Genomic DNA, 23,085 nt, shown 5'->3' with positions numbered 1-23,085 from the left:
TTTTATGGTACTTTTTTGTGGATTATAATATTAAAAAAATAAAATTTCTTGCTGTTTCGAGCATCTAGTATGTAATTTACTTTGACTGTCATCACACAACATACATGAAAAAGGATTTTCTACCTAAAATATATATTTATTTCAACAGATGCTCTTTAAATCTACTTGTCTGTATTCTTATTAATGATTTTTTGTGCTTTGCTACCTAAAGATGTTGTCATCCTTGTTGTCATACAATAAAGAAATATTTAAAATCAGTTTTACATATTAGGTCAATTTTTGGTAAATTATTTCCAAAATGAGTGTTTTTATCTCCCCCCCCCCCCCCAAATTTTTTTAATGGGGTTATTCATCCTTCCTGCTGAGATTTTAAAACATCCCCTTTCACCCATAAAAAATGTTTTGTGGTGGGGGGGGGGGTAGGGAAGGTTAAATTATCTTTATGCTTTCTATGCTTCCCTTCAGTCATTGCAGGGTGGGAGAAGGGATGGGGGAAAAGAGATGGGGGGGGGGGAAGAGATCGGGGCACTTTGCTTTAGGGGGGGGGCAAAATTTTACAAAATCTTCAAAATGCCCCCCCCCTAGACAAAGTGCTTCGCACGCCACTGATAAGAGTGCCCTTAAAATTATTTGTGTGCAATTCTAGATTTAAATTCTTTATGTGTTTATGTCATAAAAATGCCGGAGTATGTATGAAGTATGAATTAAATAAGTTGAGTATTTTTCTAATTTCTAACCCTATGGGAGTCCCTCCTAACCCAGTGGGGACAATCCAGTACCCAATATAACCTATAAAATAAGGTAATCAACAAACTAACGACCACCCCCCTTCCACCCCATAATTTTAATATATTAGAAAATTTAAGGGGGTGGGTTGTTTGTTGAGGAAAAGCGCAATAATTTTCTACCTGAACAGATCTTAGATACTCAAATCTTGGAGCACTTGCAGGAGCTTCTAGGATCTTCAACTTTGTCACCAAAGTGTCCACCTAGAAAATAAATGTACAGGGAGGGAGGGGACATGAGACTGTTTATTACAAAGTCCACAAAGTTTTATAATAAAATTTCTCACTGTTGGTTCAACCAACTTTGACTACTATTTTGAATCTTGATTGGTTGGTTAATTAAGTTTAAAAGTTTCAACCACTAATTAAAACATATAGAAGGGGTAATTTTGGGTATGATCATTGGAGGTTTATATCAATTTATCGGTCATTGTCTTATCCCTTTAGATCCCTGATAATATACCATAAAAGCCTTTATCTTTATTTGTATTGCGATCTATAATATTCTTATTCTTGAATAGCAGCCCCATAACATTACGGACAGGAGGACAAACTGACAAAGTGAATACTTGAGTAACTTCGTTAATAAAACTATGACTTTACCTTGTTATTGATATGATGTAGAATATCATTATTTTCATGACACTGCATTCTTTGATTATGTCTAAAAAAAATAAAATTGAAAATAGACGACCAAATGCCAAAATAAAGGAGTAAGTTGGGGTGATCCCCATCCCCTTATACCAAATTCGGACGTATAGAAATGTTGCCCCTTTTGATGGCACAATCATTATATTTAGAAAACATGCATATAAATTAACAATAAATTTATTAAATCTTCACATATTTCAATTATTTATTTTAACAAATTACTTTTTCCTCAACTTAATGGTTCTGGTTCTAAAACCTTTCAGTTGAGGTCATAAATTTCAAATAGAAAAAAAATCATTTAACAACAACATTTCTTTATATTGATATAAAAATGTTAATTCTCAATTTCTTGAAATTCTATGGTTATGCTAGGGATAGCTTAAATTTAAATTGAAAAAGCAGAAATATTCTTGACATAGGACTCCATGCTGGAACAAGGATTACCTGGGTAAATGTGCTCTAGCAGAAATATTCTTGACATAGGACTCCATGCTAAAACAAGGATTACCTGGGTAAATGAGCTCTAGCAGAAATATTCTTGACATAGGACTCCATGCTGGAAAATATCTGGGACTTGTCCTGCAGAGATATCATCCTTGTATCCAAAGTCTGAAAAGAAATATTTATTTTCAGACTGTGTGATGTTTTCATATCTTTTTAAATAATGTATCTGAAAGCTTCCTGTTAAGGGTTGGAGAGAGAAACTAGCATCTAAAACAAATCCAGAATAGAGCATTGTTTTTAATCTCCCCTCCCGACGCAACCCAATCTTTCCCACTTTTGTATTACTTTTGTAGGAACACGATTCCAGTGATGTCATTTTTTTCTTCCCCCCTTCCCTTTTTCGGGAAAGAAAAATATGACGTCACTGGAATCGTGTTCCTACAAAAGTAATACAAAAGTGGGAAAGATTGGGTTGCGTCTCCCCTCCCCTCTCTCCCTCTAAGCTTTAAATAAAAAACTTAGTATAAAAAAAGAAGCTTCCCTGAAATTTTTCATCCTAGTTAAAGTCAATAAAGTGTTACCTGAACTTGAAGACCAATTTCCGTGACTTTCCTTTCTATACCCTCCATTCTGAACAAACCATCCCTGTTGCTCTCACTCAGCTGCTCACTGTGGGTTCTAAAGGAAAAAACTTTTTAGAGGTGGGTTTCATGAAAACAAGGATGGCAACATCTATTAGAGGCAATACACAACAAAAAATCATGGAGTGAGTTGTTTGTTTGGGTCATGTGAGGTTAGGTTATATTGGGTACTGGGTGGCCCTGCAGGGTTAGGTCAGTGCAGGTATAGACCATGCAGGGTCAGGGCGCCCCGCAGGAATTAGGCACAGAGAAAAATACTACCCCACCCCCTTTTTTTGATTTTTTCAAATAAGAGAGTTATCAGTGCTTAACAGACACTTTGTGTGAATGTACTTGCTTTTTAAATCTGCATTGACTTTCGACTTACAGAGAGACAGATCCTTAGTGTAGGGGAGCAGCCAAACTTTTCCATACCTGGCAATATGTTCCAACTTCTTATCGGTTTCATCTGCTCTGGAGGCAATACCCTGGATGTGGGGCTGGAGCATTTCCAGTTGGGACAACCTTCCCTAAATGTTTAAAAATTTTCTTTAAGGGGGTGCTTGATTGTGTTTTTGTAAGGTTGTTCTTTTTCTGCTACTAAATATCTCAGAAATTTCTGATATGATTTTTTTACTTCACGGGTAAGCTTTATAAATATCCTGGGAAAGTTTAAAGCTATTTATGATCAACTGATCCTTTCCTGTAACTATAAGTAGCTTTATGGTAAAGAATAATTATATCAATCCAAAGGTAAGCGAGATCTTAAGCTACAGACAGACACTTACACATTGTGTTACTTTTCTATAAGAAGGATACCTGAATTCCCTTCATTTCAGCATTTAAATTTTCAAGTTTTCTTTCCAAGCCAATGAGTCTGGAATCTAACTGGGTAGTCAGCTTCTGGCTTAGGTCTGATACTTGATCTACAAATGGTAATCAATCATTAATTGGTACCATTCTACATCTGTCTGTCTGTCCCAAATACGCTTTTTATATCGGTACAACGCAACTTAATAATAGCGAAGGTACTTTTAAGGTTGTATGATTATGTATTGATTTATCGAAGCGAGTGGGACAAAAAAAAGACATAAATACTTTATCAAGTGTTATTGGATTTTTATTTATGGCACTCGCCATTACCATTTGTTTTAAATAAGGTATTACCTGCAGAGCAGCTTTGCTACTAAATAAAAAAAGGTGATTTCACACAAATGGCCTATTGGGCACTTGTTCTCTTTCCTCCCCTATTTTTGTAATATAATGAAAATAATGGGGTGGGAGGGGTAGTTTTTTATTTATATCCATCTTCTACGGAGGGTCCTAACCCTACAGGGCTACCCAGTACCTAATATATCCTAACCAAAACTACTCCTCCCTTCCAAATTTTCTATTTATCTGAAAAAATAAATAGATTGTGGTTTATCAGTGCTCAACCGGCCAATTGTGGGAGAGCACCTGAAATTTCACCTTGAATAAGCCTGACTGAGGTCATTAGTGTTGCTTGAATGGAGGACATTGTAGTCTTTAAATCTCTCATATCATCTAAAATTATAAAAATTATAGGATGTGTGTCGAACACAGTAATAGTGTCTGACTGATTATGACGTAACAAAAAAATTAGCCAATGAGAGGCCGTTATTGACCAATGGTAAAATTTATAGAAATAGAAGATTTGACCGGGTTGTATCTTTAAGAGAATCTTGGGGTGGTTTAAGGCTATTTTCAAGACCTATGTAGTACTAGGCTAGGGGCAAAGCAACTAGCATTGTTTAGATAATGTTTGAACAATTAATAAATCATAACAAAGGTGCTTATAGCTTTATCATACAGACACATATGAACACAGTAATAGTGTCTGACTGATTATGACGTAACAAAAAAAATTAGCCAATGAGAGGCCGTTATTGACCAATGGTAAAATTTATAGTGGCCTCTCATTGGCTAATTTTTTTTGTTACGTCATAATCAGTCAGACACTATTACTGTGTTCATATGTGTCTGTATGATAAAGCTATAAGCACCTTTGTTATGATTTATTAATTGTTCAAACATTATCTAAACAATGCTAGTTGCTTTGCCCCTAGCCTAGTACTACATAGGTCTTGAAAATAGCCTTAAACCACCCCAAGATTCTCTTAAAGATACAACCCGGTCAAATCTTCTATTTCCGAGATCTTTTCGGCAAAAAAACTTACTAATTTTAATAAAAGGATAAATGGTTTGAATTAATAACACCTGTTACTATGTCTAAAGGAGAAGAAACTCCATAAGTGGATCCGATACAAAACATCACAAATATACATCGGGTTGATATTTTCCATAAATACCTGTAAAAAAGAGAAAAAAAATGTTTCATTTCAATGTGTATATTAGAAAATGAACTATGAAATTAGAGCAGCTAATCTCATAAATACAAAAAAAAAATAATCTTCATTTTGGACATTTATCTTTTATAGAAATCAAATTTCTTTTATATATTTCTACACCTTTATACAAATTTTATTTTCACAACTAAGCCAAATAATATTTATTTATTTATAAAACTAATAACAGTCTGTTATTCCTTATATGGTTTGGAAAGGTTTCGTGATTTTTCCATGAAATAAATCCCAGACAAAGGCTCATAGTAAAACATGCTTTATTTACAAAATTAACAAAATTCGATAAAATGATAAAATTAGTTAAATGACATTGTTCTTAAAACAAAAAAAGAATTTATTATCTTTATCGTTAAAATAATTCTTATTATTTTTATTTGTTTTACTATAAGCCTGTCTAGAATGCGGCTTTTCCGTTGCCGTCTTTGTATTGCCATGCTATTGCTAGAGCTTAGAGTTGGTCTACCGTTAAAATAATGGTTATTTTAGCCGGTTTTAATACTTTTTATTAACTATTTAACTCATTTTTAATATATTTTAATTAAAAATCATGAATTTTGTAGAGTTTTGATGTGTTTTTATGTTCAGATTGGTATTTTAAGATATATTTTGATTTTTGCATATAGTACACGACAGCTTCAAGATAACAAAAACTTAACATTCTGGTAATTAGTAACTTGAAAAGTCATTAATCTCTGTTTTCTGCGGATAGTAAAATGATCAATTTAACTCCCTGGACCCTTAAAACATGGATTAATTTTAAGATATTTTCAATTATAGTGAAAAGGTTTTATAATTATATATTTTACGTTACGATAAAATTCAGTTTGGCTGAGAACCGGTTTCAATCCAGCAGAAATAGTTAGTATTCTTATGTTCGGATGTTATTGTTATCATCCTTGTTAAAAACTGTGAATAGTAGGTTGTAAAGTACGCAGAGTGTTACGGGATAAAAGGGGTAATTTATAGTACCCAGAAAGAGAGAGATTGAAAGGGGGTGGGTGGGTTATACACGAGTGGGGAAAGGAAAACGAAAGAGAAAATGTCTGCTGTGTAGCCGCTTCAGACGAGACTTAGTTTTTATATTTGCAACAACATAAATAATTCTTTTTTTGTACTATAGAGAATGATATTGAAAAATTCACAGAAATTGCAGGGCTACTTTTCTAATAACTTCTTAAAAAGTAACATTATAGAATACCCAGTTTTCTTTATTGTGATTTTGAGATTAAAAAATTAACTTGAGTTTTTCTTTTAGACAAAAGCTAAAACTTTAATGTAATGAAATATGTCAAATTAAGATGAATATACTCTATTATATTTGTCAATTTCTTTTCACTATATTATTATTTCAGATGTTTAATTGATTTGAAAAATTGAAATGAGTGGCCTTACAGACCAGCAATATCTTATTCAGAGGGCTAGAGAGCTTAAAATTAAGGATCCATATCAAGCAAAGGTAAATAACAATTTTCAAAGATTTTTACGAGCATTTGTACGTTATTAAATGTATTTGTGAAACAGATTTACATTTCCTTACCATCCAATTAACAATTCACTTGGGCTATCATTTGGTTATGGTACCAAAAACAAATTATCACATTATCTCTGATGACCACTGACCAGTAATTAAGCATCTGCTATATAACAAACCTTGTCGGTTTGTCTTAATTATTTATGCTTTACTACTTATGAATGTTGTCATCCTTGACCTTGTTATTTATGATTTTTACAATTTCTAGGCATGGATGTTAACAGCAAACTCTTTATTTCCTCACACATTCTCCATTCAGTTTGAGTCGTATTCAAATGAAAAAGAAGCTGGACATTTTCAGGTATCTGAGATTTTATTTTGTTCAAATAAGTTTTTTTTTGTGGCAGGGCTGTATATAGTTTCCATAATAACCCCCCTGGCCCCTTGGAAGGGGGGGAAATACTTTATGCAAGGAAACCTTCATAATTTAAGTTAAAGATATATAACTGGGAGGGAAAGAAATCTGGTTTATACAAAAATATACATACAACCGTTGCTAACAATAGTTAAATACAAAATGTAGGAATACACAATTTGTACCTAGTATATCTCAAATTTCTAAATAACACGGCCGTAATGTTTCAGGAATGTGCTGCATATTTTCAAAAGTTGATGCGAAAGTTTCCGAACGAGGAAAACTTTTGGAAAGAAATGAGCCAGCTGACAGAGGCCCTGAAAACAGAGTTTAAACTTGTAGGATCTCCACCCAGCAGCGTGGGACAAGGACCATCAAGTGCCCCCTCAATAACTTTAAAAGCCATAGGAAAGTCTCGTAAAGATTTTTAGTTAGATTTAATTTTATAACCCTGATACTTATATAAAAATATCTTTTTTTATTAAAAGTTTAGTTTTAACATCGCAGAACTAAAAGTAATTCGAGTTTTAAGGAAGGGGGACGGGTGTTGAAATTTTTGTAACTAAATCAAGAAAAATATTACAGTAGGTACTTTGATTTAGCATCGCAGTTACTTTTCATCAAGAACAATTTGTTATTTGTTTTGTGTTTTATGGTTCTAATAAATGTCAAATGCGCTTTACCCTTAAAAAAACATGAAATTCAAACTTAAAAACTTAAATTTCATTTTAACTATGACATTTTCATCAAACTTTTTTTTAATATTGACACATAAGCTAAAATGAATCTTCGAGATTAAACAGGTAAACCCAAGGAACCTGACGATTTCTACCTTCGCCTTTATGATCATTTACAAGAAGAAACTCAACAAAAAGTTCTTATTCTAGCCTCTGAAAGGTAAGTTTGTTTTATATTTTGTAATAGATTTATTACCCTAGATGATAGGTTGCCAGACACAATACCTAATCTGTTCAAGAAGGGGGGGGGGGAAGTTCTGACACTTTTGCGTAAACAGTGATTATTGGCTTTGTCTTTGGACTGAGAGGATAGCCTATTAGGGATAAAATCATTCTTATATGATGGATTTCCCCCAGATTTAAGATTTTTTGGATAGGCCTCCAGGTTCCGGAGCTCCAGGCCTCCAGGTTGTCTCTCTACAGGTAAAAATGAAAAAAAAATTTTTTTTAAGAGTTAGATGTCAGCTTATGAGACAAAATATGTATGTTTTTTCTTCAAATATGTGAATAACAATCAAAAAGAAGTATATTTTGTTTTATAAGTTAACTTCTAACTCTTCAAAAAAAAAATCTTATTTTTAATTTTTACCTGTACGTACAGAGACCACCTGGAGGCCTGGAGCTCCGGAACCTGGAGGCCTTTCCAAAAAATCTTAAATCTGGGGGAAATTCATCATATAAGAATGATTTTATCCCTAATAGCCTATCCTCTCAGTCCAAAGACAAAGCCAATAATCACTGTTTACGCAAAAGTGTCAGAACTTCCCCCCCCTTATTAGCACACTTAAGATTTTTTTTCTAGCTAGTCACATATGATTCATTCCAATATTTAGAGCGACAAAAGGGGGGGGGGGTTTAATGCAACCATCTCGTAATCAGTGAGCAAATGGCACTTAGAATTCGAATTTCGATCTAAACTTTTGCACGAGTAATCCTTTGTAGGTCTATTTTCCCTAAATCGAACAAAAAGTTGGAAAAGTAACGGCTGGCGGCTCAGCCGTTTAGCCGTTTTTTTGCCTATTTTCAGGGTAAATTCATCATCAATTACGTAGGAATCAACTATTTAAAACATATTTTTGGTTTAATTCATGTTAAATAATAGCAATAACCATTTTTGAAACTTCTAGTACCAACAGCTACCGTTTAGAACCGTTTGATAGCGTTTTGGAGTAGCAATGAGAATAAGGTGGAGATAGGTTTCGTGAATAATTTGTACTATAGATACCCAAAAAAATGGCAAAACTGCTGAGCCGTTAGCCGTTACTTTTCCAACTTTTTGTTCGATTTAGGGAAAATAGACCTACCAAGGATTACTCATGCAAAATTTCAGATAGAAATTCGAATTCTAAGTGCCATTTGCTCACTGATTACGAGATGGTTGCATTAAACCCCCCCCCCCCTTTTTGAACTACAGTTAGCTTTATCTTTTCGTACTAAATGTGTACACATTTTAGCCATTAGTATGGCTGTATTGTTCCTACACTGTGTTCTTATTGGTCTAGTTTACAGATAAATTATCTACATCTGCTTTATTTATTAATTTTATTAAGGTCTCATGATACGATGCAGAAATGTCAGTTATTGTTAATTCTGATCAAGAAATTTCCTTCCCTCTCTCTAAAGTACGGACAGAGTCTTGTGGAGACACTAGTCAACGCTGATTCAGGCGAACACGGTAAGGTTTTCGCATTTATTCCTAAGAACATGGCTTAAAACCTTGGGGAGGACTAGTATAAATATACCCTGAGAAGGGTTCATTGGTTACCGAGATTTTAAGCTTAAGACGGACAGGAATGGTGCTACTTATTATTCAGCATGTATTACTAGATTTTTTAAAATTTACAGAGGAAAATATAGTATTTAAACCTTCCAAATACTTGCATTTTAAAATGAAATAGGATCATATTCATGGGATAAATTAATCGCTTCAGTATCTATGTAGATCATAACAAACAAACAAAAACCTTATTTCTTTATTTACAACCAATTCTATGTAACTACGTTAGTTATAATCTATGATTGATAATAAGTTTATGATTTCATATACTTCACTCTAAATTCTTAACCGGTTATTATCAATGCTTTATTTTTCTTTATTTTTTAGTGACTGGCCAGCCTAAACCTTTAAATTCCTACAGACGAATGTTAGTTGCGGATGTGCTTCCTGTCATCTTAGGTAGGTATTTTTAACCAATTTATGAACATTTATATCTTTGGGTAAACTTTGATGAATTTGATTGTTTAGAAGTTCTGGATCTACTGCAGTTCACGGTAAAATATTGCTGGTAACGAATATTGCTAAAAATCTATGAATTTTAAAGGCTGCTAGCTGCCAAACAGCTAAACGTACAGATCATGCCAGCACACAGTTTTTAGCGGCATAAAAAGGCCTACAAATAATCTGGAATAGCCATAAATCAAAAATGCATAATTATCTCGCAGTTCAGAGAAATGCGCGAAAAAGTCCCATTTTTCGCGTTTTTTCTTCAGTGAAGCTTTCCCTGTGCATCATTGGATCTTGGCTATTCCAGATTATTTGTAGGCCTTCTTATACCGCTTAAAATGGTGTGCGGGTATGATCTGTACGTTCAGCCGTTTGGCAGCTAGCAGCCTTTAAAATTCATAGATTTTTAGCAATATTCGTAACCAGCAATATTTTACCGTGAACTGCAGTAGATCCGAAGTTCTATAACTATTTGTGTCCAAACTATTTAACCAATAGTTTAATCTACGATTAGTGATCTTGATTTTCATCATTAGGAATGTACATCAATTTATTGTCTTATCACTTAGTATTTTTTTGTATTTCATCTCTCTACACGAGAAGTTGAGAACAAACTTAAGTTTTTGCTTTTTCTTTGGTTAAATATTTTTTTGTGAAACAAATCTAGTTTTTATAAGATCCATTTTATTTTTTCCATTATAAAGATTGAATTATCGTCCATTGTCCTATCCAAGCTGTAATAGTAAATGCCTTTTTTTAGGTCCCGATTCTGTACCTCTATCCACCCCTCTATTGCATCAACTGCTGAATATATCCTTAGAGTTTACTGTGGCATTGGTCAACAAAAATAATCCCACTAACTGGGAGATAAAGGTAGTTGAGTTCTCATATTCTGCAAATAAATAAATGCCTTGACATTTTATTTCATTAAGTTCCAATTATCTTTGTGAATATCTTCGCTTTTACGGATGTTATCATTTTTGTTGTTATTTCCAGAAACTAGCGGTTAAGCCCCATGAGTTATGGGGAGGGGTTGCTAGTTGAACCTCCACTTTTGATTATAGTTTTATAAAGAAAGAAAAATTCCCATTCTGGTTCAGCGGTTTGCGATATTTTTCGCTACCTACAACACACTTAATAGTACTGGTACTTTTATATACAGATTTATAGGTATCTAATAATTTTTTACTATTAGGATCCATGGAATCTGATGTTTAAAAATTTGGAGATGATTGGTCGTAGCCTGCGGTGGCCAATCTGCAAGAATATTTCTAAGAGCGGGCCTGAACAAATAATTGTCAGCCTTTCAGAAATTCAGCGATCTGCCCTTCAAAGTTCTCAAGATTCTAGCCAGTTTTTGCAGTTTTTCTATTGTGCTTTGGTTACATGTTTTCAGGTATAGAATATTCGATTATGTCCTTATGTAGAGCAGCAACATAAAGCGTATTAAAGTAAACTCTTTTTTTGTTTTGTTTATATTAGTTTGATTTATATTAAAGATCCCTGAATTATATAAGGGAAAGCTTTGACATTCAAAATATTTTAAAATTTGTAGCTTTTTTTGTTTTCTCTTAAACTAACTCACTGTCTAACGTTAAACTTTTTTGTTTTGTTCAGGCAATTTACAAATATGATGGTTTGATATCAGATAAAGATGGGAAATACATTCTTGTTGAAGCATTTGTCACACATGACAGTGAAAATAAGGTATTTTTAAAGCTATTGGAGAAAAAGTCCTGCAATTTTTTGTTATTCACTTAGCCCAAAGGACCTCTAAAACCAAGAATTAAATATTTAATCTACATACATTTCAATTTTGTCTATTATTATTGGGTAAGTATATCAGTTTATCGTCTATTGTCTTATCCCTTAGAAATGTCTCTTAACATTTTTAATATTCGTTGGATTTTGTGAAAAAAAAATTCAAATAAGATTATTATTTAGATAAAAAGGCGGAAAACTACGGAAGAAACTAGTAGCCCTTTAATATCCCATCAAGACGAAATATCAACAAATGTTCCGTTGGACAATAATTTGATAGCTGAGTTTCAAAATGCTTGTGGAGCATGGCAACTTTTAAATCCGTCGGCCCCACCTCAAAAGTAAGTCTTTAAATATCATGAAGCATAATATTAATAAATATCAGACGAATCTTTTTTTTCTGACTACATTTTTAAAATCGAATAAAAGGTTTTGTATATTTTCAAATGCACTTTTTATTTTAGAATTTTAAAAGTTTGTAATTATTTAGTTTGTCCATCTATTTTTTGCTTCATCATTTATGGATGTGTCATCCTTGTTTTGTTTTTAGATTCCACAGCATGCTACAAAGTCTTGGAAGTGTGTGTGGACGGTTAGACGCAATCACCAAGTTCAATATTGATTATCTACTGCAAGCGGGTCAATTCAGAGAATGTTTACAAGAGGTAAATAATATACAGGGACATTGTACCAGGAGAGGGAATTAAAAATGGACAAATTGAAGTATATATTAGTATATCGTGGAAGCAGGGTTTCGGATCCGCATTGATTGTATGCGGATCCAGATCCTTAAAATTTAGTCAGTGCGGATCCGGATCCGGATCCGGATCCGGATCCTTGGCAATAAAAATAAAATCACCAAACTTTTCAAAAAAAAATTAATCTTTAATTCGAAGTCAAAAATACTTTATTTTCAAGTCTGAACCTAAACCTTAAAGATTGGCTCTCATCAAGAGAATGTCTGAGATTTTACATAAATTTAGGTAGATTTTTCCATTTTTTCCGCATTTTTTTTGAGTCCAAGGATCCGGATCCGCTTTTTTTTGCGGATCCGGATCCGAAACCCTGCGTGGAAGTATTCATAAATAGGAAAATCGAGAAATTAAATTCTGTTTTTTTCGGTATAAAAAAGCAACAGGGTATCTATCTGTCTATGTCTCTGTAGCTTAGCTTACCGCTGTGCCGATATGATTCTCCTTTTTACAGTGAAACTGATTAATATGTTTAGGTAAGGTTTATAAATAATACGGGAGAGGCTACACCCACCTGTCCTAGGGAAAACTCAGCTGTAAATTTCCCCCTCGACTCCAGTACCCCTGGGGCCTAAAAGTTAAATAAAGAGTAGTCCCCATTTAATAATTATTAACTATTTTAGGTGCGTCAGTACATATTTACATGTAGCAGTGTAGAAGATTTTGATCGTGCCTGGGCTCATATCAAACTTTCCATAGCACATCATTGTATGGGAGATTATAGGTAATTTTTATGACGGCATGGCTTCGAAACAGATTATTATCCGTTGGATCTAAAATAATTCTGAGCCTTACTGAACAAAAATGTAATGTATCGTATTATTGACAATTTTTTTTTGCACGACCAACAGACCGACGGACCAAATTAAATATAATCTGGATGCGCATTTATGAAGGAAGTCTAACTAAATGAAAATCAGAAGACGTAAAAGTTCACTCTTCTCCATTCTGTCTCAAGTTAACCTTGATGCCTTATAGTATATAAACATAAAGTATTACAAATATTTAGGTCTGCTGCTCAGTCAGCCGTCGATGCCCTTGGTTTATATGATCAGCTGCCAATAGGTATGTGGTATTTCTTTCAGTCCTTGCCCAACTTCCTTTTGTTCTAATTTGAGTTGAGTACGTAAAATAGGGACAAAAACCTACGTAAGAAGCGACGCGAAAATAAATATACAACTTTTTTTCATTATGGATGAGAACCAGTTCTAATCCAGCAGATATTAATCTAATTCAAAGCTTTACTGGAAAGATGTTCTAATGTATAAAGAAAATGATTTTTTTGAATCTTGACATTTTAAAAATTCTTAATTCATTTAATTTTAGGTAAGAGGTGTGAAGGACAGACTAGTGAGCTGACAAAACCAACCTCACGGACCAGGCATATCAGATTTATGTTGTATAATCAGCGCTGTATACTTGGATACTGCTGTGAACTATTGACCTCGGTCCTACAGGAGAGAGTGACCGGAGGTAATTTTACATTTTGCCTAATAAGCTAGGGCTAAGATATGCGAATATATATTTATAGTTATTTTTTATAGCTTGAGGTAAAAAGTTATTCTTTAAAAATGGTGTCTGTAACTTGTTATCGATGCGGCTGTTTTGTGGGGTTTGCATTTGAAAATGTTAAAACAAATAAAATACCTCTTCAACAACTGCAAATTATAACATTAAAACTTATTTTTATCGATTTATTTTTGTTAGTTGTACCTTATTTCAATATTTTCAGGTGATATTTCTTTGGGTAACATGCTGATCCTATGTCAATGTGACTGGCCAAGTCTCAGGGAACAAGTTTTTCTGGTTCTTCACAGGATAAAGATGAAACAGGTATAGTCAGGGATCTTCAGGGATAAGACATTGGATGATTAATTTATATACCTACCTAATGAAGAAAAAGATTTTTCTTCTGTATATTTAAACTAGCGGTTGCGCCCTTAGCTTCTAGGGGGCTCTTTATTTTAAGAGCTAGGAATGGGCAAATAATTGCCTTAAACCATCCAAATGCATGAATATGGGGGGAAAATTACCTTAAATCATCCAAATGCATGAATATGGGGGGAAAAATTACCTTAAATCATCCTTGGACATATGTGAAGCTTTTTTTAAATTACGAACTTAATCGGTAAAGTAGTTATCGAAATCTTAAGACTCAGACAGAAAAAAATACCTACTAATATAAGGGGGGGTTTTTTAATGCAACCATCTCGTAATCAATGATTAAATGGCACTTAGAATTCGAATTTCGATCTAAAATTGTGCATGAATAATCCTTGGTAGGTCTATTTTCCCTAAATCGAACAAAAAGTTTAAAAAGTAACGGCTGGCGGCTTAGGTGTTTTTACATTTTTTGCTATCTTAAGAGCATATTAGTCACGAAACCTATCTCCACATAATACTTTATCTCGCTTTAAAACCTTATCAAACGGTTCTAGCCGGTAGCTGTTGGTACTAGAAATTTAAAAAACTGTTATTGCTATCATTTAACATGAATTAAACCAAAAATATGTTTTAAAAAGTTGATTTTTACGTAATTAATGATGAATTTGCCCTGAAAATAGGCAAAAAACGGCTAAACGGCTGAGCCGCCAGCCGTTACTTTTCCACTTTTTGTTCGATTTAGGGAAAATAGACCTACCAAGGATTATTCATGCACAATTTCAGATCGAAATTCGAATTCTAAGTGCCATTTAATCATTGATTACGAGATGGTTGCATTAAAAAAAAACCCCTTATATAATAGGATTAAAGCATATAAAGTTTTTGAACTAACGTTAAGATAACGTGGTTACAAAACGTTGGGCACCAGTTTAGTTCACAGTCCAATGTCCTCTCCCTCCCAGGGTAAAATTGTAATATTATGAGGAAACTTATTTCTAAGAAGGGCAGCACTTATAAATTGTAGGTTATAATTACAGGGTGACCACCATGTACGTTATGTTCAATATGTTCATATTGAACACCATTTTAAGTTTTTTTGGTACGTTTTTGTACGTTATATGTTTTTGTGTTCAATATGAACATTTCAGCATACGTTATTGTACGTTTTTCTGTAATGTATGATTGTATTAGAAATCATTAATATATTTGTATTTCTTAAAAAGTATCATAAAAAATTTCTGCGCGCTTTGCGCGCCATTTTACAAATTTATCCTGGGATCTATGACGTCATTGTGAAGCTTCCATAAAATAACTATAATCAATCAAACATTTCAGTAAATATCAAAAAAAAATTCCTATAATTACAAACCTTACCAGGACAAATGAGAAGTTACACTTTATAGGAGTATTATATTTGTTCATCAGTTAGCGAGATATCTTTTAGTTGATTTTTGTGTTTTCATGTACCTATAGGAATGAGATACTACTTTCTATAATACAAAGTAGAACGATGTCTGTCTGTCTATCCGTCTGTCTTAAGCTTGAGATCTTGGTAATTGTTGAACCGATTGTGTTCTACGCTTCAGGTAATATACCTACTGGTCTTGTTGTAGTTTTAGGCTATTTATTTGGGGTTTGGGACAACCCCAACTCCCCTACAAAAAAGCATAAAATCCCCCCTCCAATAAAAATTTTCTAGTTTTTTTTTTTAAATTTAACAAGTAGGTAAGTGGGGTGCGAGTGGGGTTAAAAAAAACCCACTCATTTTTTCTTTCTTTTTAAAGACGAAGCTTTTCTATAATTAGGCATGTTAGAATTAACCTATTGATTTTAAACTTTGAATGGTGATTCCTTTAGTAGTTAGGTACTATAATCGTTACTAGTATGTACTTACGTCCATTCTAAACATGTTGATTTACTTTTTATACAAATTTTTAAATGATCTATTCATCTGATTGTTCTGATTTTTGTTATATTGATTCCTGGGACAACAAAGTATAATGTTATAAGGGAAGCAACTCTATACCTAGTCCTAAAAATGTAATAAAGTATGTCCATACACATTATCCTGTATTAAGCAGTTTTTTTAATTTACTTACATTTTTGCTTCGACTCTTATACATTTATATTCTTATTATACAGTACTGACACTACAAGTGTTAATGTCCGTATGTCCTACCGTTTCAGTGCTTTGCTTTTATGGATGTTGTCATCCTTGTTTTTTTTACAAATTACGAACGAACAATTTTATACCTATAAGAGGGGGACTTTCCAATACCTCTTTGGGTGACGCCCCTAGAGGCTAGGGGCAAAGCTGCTGGAATATTTAATCGTACATAAATAGATGAATAAAAACTTCATTATGAGGTAGGTACTTTTTACATGATTAAATTGGGGTAATTAAGTGGGGGTAGTTAACACCCAAATAGATTTTAGGGGGGTAGAAAAATTGCCAGCATGCTTCGCGTGCCATTTTACCGTCCTCCACCCCCTCACAAATTCAGTTTTTTTATAACCCCCTCCAAATAGTAAAGGTTGGAGGACAACCTTGGATTAGTATACTTCTTTCTATATATACTAGCGGCTACGCCTCTAGAGGCTTCTAGGGTGGGGGTGGCACTTGAGGAGAAGGAAATTGAATTGGATAACCCAATTGCTTAATTTAGATTTTAAAAGAAAAAGTAAAAAAGATATTTGGGAGGGGGATTTTTTTGGGGGGGAGGGGTTGACGCCCTATTTTAATTTTAGTTTTAAAAAATTTTAAGGGAGGGGGAATTTTTTCTAGGGGCGATTTCTCTTTGGAGGGGGGTGGTACCCTCCCCTAAAATAGTTATTAACCTTCCCGGGACCTATGAGAAGTTACCCTGTTAAGTTATTGGAAGAAATATAGAGGGCAGAAAAATAGTCTAAAACAATACCCGGACTCTTTATAAAAATGTAATAGCCTATAACCATCTAGGGACCTATAAGAAGCTTCCATTTAAAGGAGGACCACATCGGTTCAGCGGTCAGCGAGATCCTTCCCTACAAATAAAAAAGCTTACTACTATAATATAATAGGATATCAATTCCCTGAAGAGTAGATCCCAATTAGTTCATCATTTACTGAGATCTTAAGCTTCAGACAGACAGAAAGACATTGTTCTACTTTGTAATATACTACTTTGTATTATAGATATATATATATGTGTTTTATAGTACGTTATTGTACATTATTTTTTCAAAAAATGTACGTTATTGTGTTCATTGTAATTTTTTTGTAGTACGTTATTTTCAATATTAATATCAAAAAGGCGGTGGTCGCCCTGTAATTAAAAGGAAAAAAATAAAGAAGATATGTGAGGAAATGGGTGAGGAAATGGTTAACCTTTAAATAAAAGAAGGACAGGATTATAGCCTGAAACCATCACACGAACCTCAGACATGCTTCCTTAAAATGTAAATCTGAATGGGTTCTGTTGTCTTTAATTTTAAGCTTTAGATAAAAAAATCGTAATCCTTTTTATAATAGTATACCTAATAAAATATATTATATTTCTAGGGTCTGAATTATCCGTTGTTCACTCAGTACGTGATAAACATGGACATTATCGAGGAGTTGACCTACCTGTCCACACCGAATGGCGGAGCGGTCAGCCTGGACATTGTACCTGGAGCCAGCAGGGGCACATCCAGGCCTGGAACTAGGGGGGCTAATAGAGGAGAAAAGGAAGATTTTAAGGTAGGTAAACCAAATAAATAAAAAATTTGAAGAAAAAACAATTCTAAAAATGAGACAATCTAAAGTCGTCTTAAAATAAACATAATTTTTAATTGTCGAAAATTACCCTGTATCTTTACAACGATTCTTTGTAAAGGATAATTACATCGGTTCAGTGGTTGATTATTAGCTCGTTGTTGCGTTACTTTGATCATTATTATATTTATTAAACTTTTTTTAGGTCGCCATGATGAAACAAGCTGCTCGAAGTCATGAAGATATAAATAAACTTCTAGTGGATTTTCTAACTAAGAATACAGAATATATTCTGCAATGCTTATCATAATACTGTTAATTATAGTACAAAATAATTTAGTTTCCAATATGGCTACGAAACCGATTAAAATCAGCTGGATTAAAAACGGTTCTAAGCCATACTATTAAACCATGTATCGTATCGTATTATAGAACATTTTTCTAAGAATAATTAAATAAAAATAAAATATTTTTTTAGTTGGTTTGGGACTCCGGATCCAAGGGGCCAACAAAACTGGAATTGATCCCATAACTTTCCAATTTACTATCCGCAGAAAACGGTCTCTACTAAGATGCAATACATAGTTTTTCATGTAAAAAGTAATTGTAAAATAATCCCTGAAAGTTAAAAAAATCAAAAATATATTTTTACTTTCAGATCTAAGTAAAAACTAAACTGCAAACATGCCACCAAAGAAAGCTAGGTAACTGGTTTCATTCATTTTTATACTTCAGAGAGAAAAACATAATTGTCGATAATTGCCTTTTGTCGATTTAATAGATCGTTTTATGGCAAAGTATTAGAATTTTTGCGTTTTACGATTATCAGACTTTTTTTATACTTAAGCTAAAAGTATCAGAAATTCTTTGAAGAAATGGATGTCTTAATTATCATTAAGGTGTTGGACATTAGGGATTAGGTACAGATTACATTGGTATCTAAAGATTTATAATCACGTTATCTTATTAATTGGCTCAAAGCTTTTCGTACATTTATTTTAAAATTAAATTTGTTTGTTCCAGAGTAGTGTCCATTGTCCCATCAATTTTGAAAAGTAAATTTTGCTTTTCATCACCTTAGTGTTTTATTGTCTTATCACTGCTATTTATAACTTTTTTTTCTGTAGTGCTGGAGATGATGGAGCTGCCCCTGCCAAGAAGGGAGGCGGAGGACTCACTAAGCCTATGACCCTCTCAACCGAGCTGGCCGCTATCATCGCCAAGGAAAAGGGAGAGAAGCTGTCAAGGTAATAAAATCCTTCACCCCTTTATGGAGGAGGGGGCAGAGTTTAGTCCTACATGGCAATACAACTAAAGAAATCATAAGTGGATTCTTTAAAAGAAATCAGAGTCGTTATTGAGGCAAAATTATTTATGTAAAAAATCCTCTAAAATCACATAAAAATCGACAAAAATTAAACAAAACCTTATGTTAATAGCCCTTTTAAGATTTTGTTTAGTTTTATTTTTAAGTGATTTTGGTGGATTTTTAATAATTTTGCCTCGCTAAACGACCCATATTTTTTTTTGATTATTTAATTTCTTAAAATGGTTAAAGTTTTCAATAGTTACTCATAGGGATGGGAATCCGTCGAATTTTTGGACCGGATTCGGATTCCGGATTCTGAAGGAATTCGTCAAAAAAAGTGACGGATTCTTGCGGATTCCGGATTCTTATTTTTGGCGGATTCCGGATTCGGATTCCGGATTCTAGCAGTATTTTAAAAGGCCGTCCGTCACAGAGGGATAGCTTTTTTCGTTAATTTATCACTATGTTACTTGGTTGAAGCCTTGATTTGTTTAAAGTGTTGACTTCCAGCATAACTAAAACATTTACATCACATTAGTAATTATTAAAATTTGTTATGTAGAAAATTTTTTTTTGATCTTTGCCTTCAAACAGAGGGAGTTGTAAGAAAAAAGACGGTAATTTTAGCCTACCAATTTAGAATCCGGAATCCGCTATAAAAAACGGATTCCGGATTCGGATTCCAAAATTGGCCGAAAATTGAACGGATTCCGGATTCGGATTCCGGATCCGGATTCCCATCACTAGTTACTCATTATTTTTTTTTACCCCTCCCACATATTTTTCTAGTTTTTTTAAAGAGATATGAAAAAAAATGTTTTTAGTACTTTTTTAATATTTTTTCCCCTCTCACATATTTGTATCCCCCTCCCCCCTTTAGCAGGGTATCCTATGCAGAATATACACCACTGAAATAAAGTTTAATAGTAGGGCGGTTCCCCTCATCGCACGTGGATCAATGGTTAGTTGATTATTTATAGGTCGTTATTAAAGAGATGATTCCCTTGATTATACTTTGTTTACTTCGAACAATATTCTGAAAATCAGATTAATAGGATAAGTACCTATATGAAATATCATTTTTGTCGTAAAATAAGTTGGAAAGCCGTATGTTTTAATTTGACGAACGGACCTTCTTGTAAAGATTATAGAGATGCTACGCTTTCTAAATTGTACCCAACTGTAACAGCTATCGTGCAAAGTTTAAAATCGATAGGACAATCTTAACATGCCTGTTACGGGCTGACTAACATCCCCTTTTTTTAGAAAAGCTTCGCTTTGAACACAGGGGTGTATATTCTGCACAAGATTTATTTTTTTTTCCCCGGCGACAAATTTCTTTATTCCCCCCCCCCCCGCCCCCCCCTAGTTTTTTTCTCACCAAGTAGGGGGAAAATGGAAAATTATTTAAAGAACTCTATATTTTATTTATTTTTTCCCTCCTACCACACATTTTTTTAAAAAAATTTCACCAAGGACCCCCTCATTGAAAAAATAATTTCAGTTTTCTTAATTTTTACATTTTTTTCCCTCCAACCAATTATTTTTAATTCCACCCCCCCCCCCCCCCCTGAGCCGGGGATCCCATGTAGAATATACACCCCTGTTTGAACAATAAAACAAAGTTTAGATTTAAAATCTCAACTTTAATTTTGTTCTTTTTTCAGAGCTGAGTGCGTTAAGCGACTCTGGGCCTATCTTAAGGTAAAAATCATGTTTATAGCTGTGCGGCAGCCACACTGTAATTTTTTTTTCAATGTCGTGTTATTTAAAATTATAGTATCACTATTATTTTTCATTATCTTTTTTTAATCCTAAAATTCATCTTTTATTATCATAAAATGCAGTATTTTAAGCGTTTAATCTTTCTACATTAAATGAGTAAATGCACTGTAAAAATTACTGATACCTAAAGTTTTACAACCACGTTATCTTATTCGTTTAATTAATTGTTTAGGGTACTTAGATTAGATTTTGATTGGTTGGTTCCAATCTAGTTAAATAGTGTCCAAACTTTGTTTTAAATATTTTTATTTATGGAAAGTGGAGGTATTATTGTTGTAACATCAAAAATATTTAGAACGATTAAATTAGTCTTGGCAGTGCCTTATTAAATTCTGTTTTAGAGAACACACAAAACGTTTCTTTTAGCATTTGCAACTCTTCCTCCCCTATATTATCCATGAACCTAATTCACTGTATTGTATCAGGAGAAAAACCTGCAGGATCCCGAGAACAAGCAGTTTTTCACTCCCGACAAGACCATGGAGCCCGTCTTCGGCACAGAGAAGATCAGGGCCTTCAGCATGTCCAAGTTCCTCAAGGATCATCTCTCATAAACATTTCAATCCAAGGTAGATATAGGTTATTAGTAGTGCTGCGCTACTCTTATGACATCCATCGAGGGGGGGGGGGGGATGGCAAGATTAAGATAAATCTATGCAAATTAGGAAAGAAATTCAACTTGGATAGAAAATATGATGATTACAGTTGAATACTCTTTACGATTAAACGGTTGATTTAAGATTACAGTAGTAGAGCTTAGTAGATTATAGATACATATTTTGTACTTCAGTTTAATTTAACTTAATTCAACTACAAATATATGTTGCTGCGCTTCTCTATGAATATTTGTGTTAAAAATTGAATGCAACAAAATATTTCACACTAAAGCTATACCTAGTCGATAATGATATTTTTTTTTAGAGTACAACTGCTAGAAGATGAAGACTTCCTAATGATCATTACCGACCATCTCTGTAAACCAACATGTAATTTGTATCGTAATTCATAAAAAATCTTTTTTAAACGTTTGACTTTAGGCCTTTTTACAAGCTAAACGCTGCATAAAAACAGCCTTTTTCATTTTCTAAAAAAATTACTCTAAATGTAATGTATTAAAAGAAAGTATTATTTGTTGAAATAAAACTTTTATAGCCTTCATTTTCTTCTAAAACTCTGACACTTAATACTTTCTTGTATTTGTAGGTCTTATACCGTTTTTTCGTCAAGAAAAGTTTCTTTTTTAATATTGAGAAAAGAAGTTAATTTCAGGGGGTTTGGGGATGATTCATAAAGGGATTTTAAACTTTTGTTACCACTTGGGTGAAACCATGACGTTAAAAATATCTCATAATGGCCTATCCCTAAATTCCCTGTTAAATCCTAAAGATCAGAGTTATGTCTAGCGCATTTACATATCACAGGAATATTTGTAAAACTTAAATACCAATAGATTTACCCTCACAAATATTCACATTTTTACTCATTCTTAGGTCAATTTAGCAACGTTTTTATTTAAATTTTCTTATAATAAAGCTTTTATGTTTACATTATTGCTCACTGTTAAAAAATCTGCTCAATATTTAGATTGAAATAATTCTTGTATTTTGTTGTAAAACTTTATAATAAAAAAAACTACTAACCGTCAAAACAGAACCAAAAACAATTGTTCATTTTCTTTTTTATTTCTCAGAAGCTGAATAAATCAGACGTACACACTTTAAATGCAGTTTTAAAAACTAATGTCCTTTATACTAAACTTAAAAGGCAATTTGTGTGATAAAAATTCATTAAAATCATCTAAGAAATTTTTACCGAGCGCTTTGTGTCATGATTTGTGAAGGTAAAGAGAAAATAAATATTAATTTGCGCTTCAAAAAATACATTCGCGCATTTTATTTTCATATGATATTTTACTGTCATGTACCATCGTATCTCTCATTATCATTGATATTTGTACTGATTTGTATTATTATTATACCGTGAGTGAGTACCCAAGAACAACTGCTTATACGAGTACCCAACAATAATAACTGTAAAAATGTAAAATGTACCTATGAAGAAATTAACATCAATAAACACATGAACAAATATTTTATCTTTATTTTTGAAGAAAAAGCGATATTACTC

General features: G+C 33.2%; 3 protein-coding genes across 5 annotated transcripts in view; 2 read left to right on the top strand and 1 right to left on the bottom strand.

The window, feature by feature from the left end:
• LOC145329468 (uncharacterized) overlaps positions 1 to 23,085 on the bottom strand; it is a 148,219-nt gene that overhangs the window by 16,063 nt on the left and 109,071 nt on the right. For all 3 annotated transcript variants that reach the window (XM_080173633.1, XM_080173634.1, XM_080173632.1), the window contains 8 exons: positions 4,739 to 4,830; positions 3,971 to 4,045; positions 3,320 to 3,426; positions 2,936 to 3,030; positions 2,462 to 2,558; positions 1,945 to 2,045; positions 1,389 to 1,449; positions 909 to 989 (listed from right to left, as the gene is read on the bottom strand). In XM_080173633.1, the coding sequence (XP_080029759.1) occupies positions 909 to 989; positions 1,389 to 1,449; positions 1,945 to 2,045; positions 2,462 to 2,558; positions 2,936 to 3,030; positions 3,320 to 3,426; positions 3,971 to 4,045; positions 4,739 to 4,830 (709 nt within the window). The remainder of the gene's footprint in view (positions 1 to 908; positions 990 to 1,388; positions 1,450 to 1,944; positions 2,046 to 2,461; positions 2,559 to 2,935; positions 3,031 to 3,319; positions 3,427 to 3,970; positions 4,046 to 4,738; positions 4,831 to 23,085) is intronic.
• Positions 6,220 to 18,523, top strand: IntS10 (integrator complex subunit 10). Its single transcript, XM_080173635.1, has 17 exons — positions 6,220 to 6,340; positions 6,624 to 6,716; positions 7,001 to 7,179; positions 7,575 to 7,667; positions 9,058 to 9,182; positions 9,612 to 9,683; positions 10,492 to 10,604; positions 10,927 to 11,127; positions 11,349 to 11,438; positions 11,676 to 11,833; positions 12,043 to 12,157; positions 12,868 to 12,968; positions 13,254 to 13,309; positions 13,571 to 13,717; positions 13,977 to 14,077; positions 17,670 to 17,849; positions 18,070 to 18,523. The coding sequence occupies exons 1-17, from the start codon at positions 6,263 to 6,265 to the stop codon at positions 18,172 to 18,174; spliced, it is 2,007 nt and encodes a 668-aa protein (XP_080029761.1). The 5' UTR covers positions 6,220 to 6,262; the 3' UTR covers positions 18,175 to 18,523.
• On the top strand, positions 18,428 to 23,046 carry LOC145329474 (uncharacterized). The gene is made up of 5 exons (XM_080173641.1): positions 18,428 to 18,568; positions 18,992 to 19,111; positions 20,841 to 20,877; positions 21,384 to 21,527; positions 21,880 to 23,046. The coding sequence occupies exons 1-4, from the start codon at positions 18,549 to 18,551 to the stop codon at positions 21,510 to 21,512; spliced, it is 306 nt and encodes a 101-aa protein (XP_080029767.1). The 5' UTR covers positions 18,428 to 18,548; the 3' UTR covers positions 21,513 to 21,527; positions 21,880 to 23,046.

Source organism: Acartia tonsa, chromosome 10, assembly GCF_053477335.1.
Source record: "Acartia tonsa isolate MP-2025a chromosome 10, ASM5347733v1, whole genome shotgun sequence".
NCBI classification, from domain to species: domain Eukaryota; kingdom Metazoa; phylum Arthropoda; class Copepoda; order Calanoida; family Acartiidae; genus Acartia; species Acartia tonsa.
The sequence above is the reverse complement of the archived record's forward strand: the minus strand, read 5'-3'. Positions and strand labels throughout refer to the sequence as shown.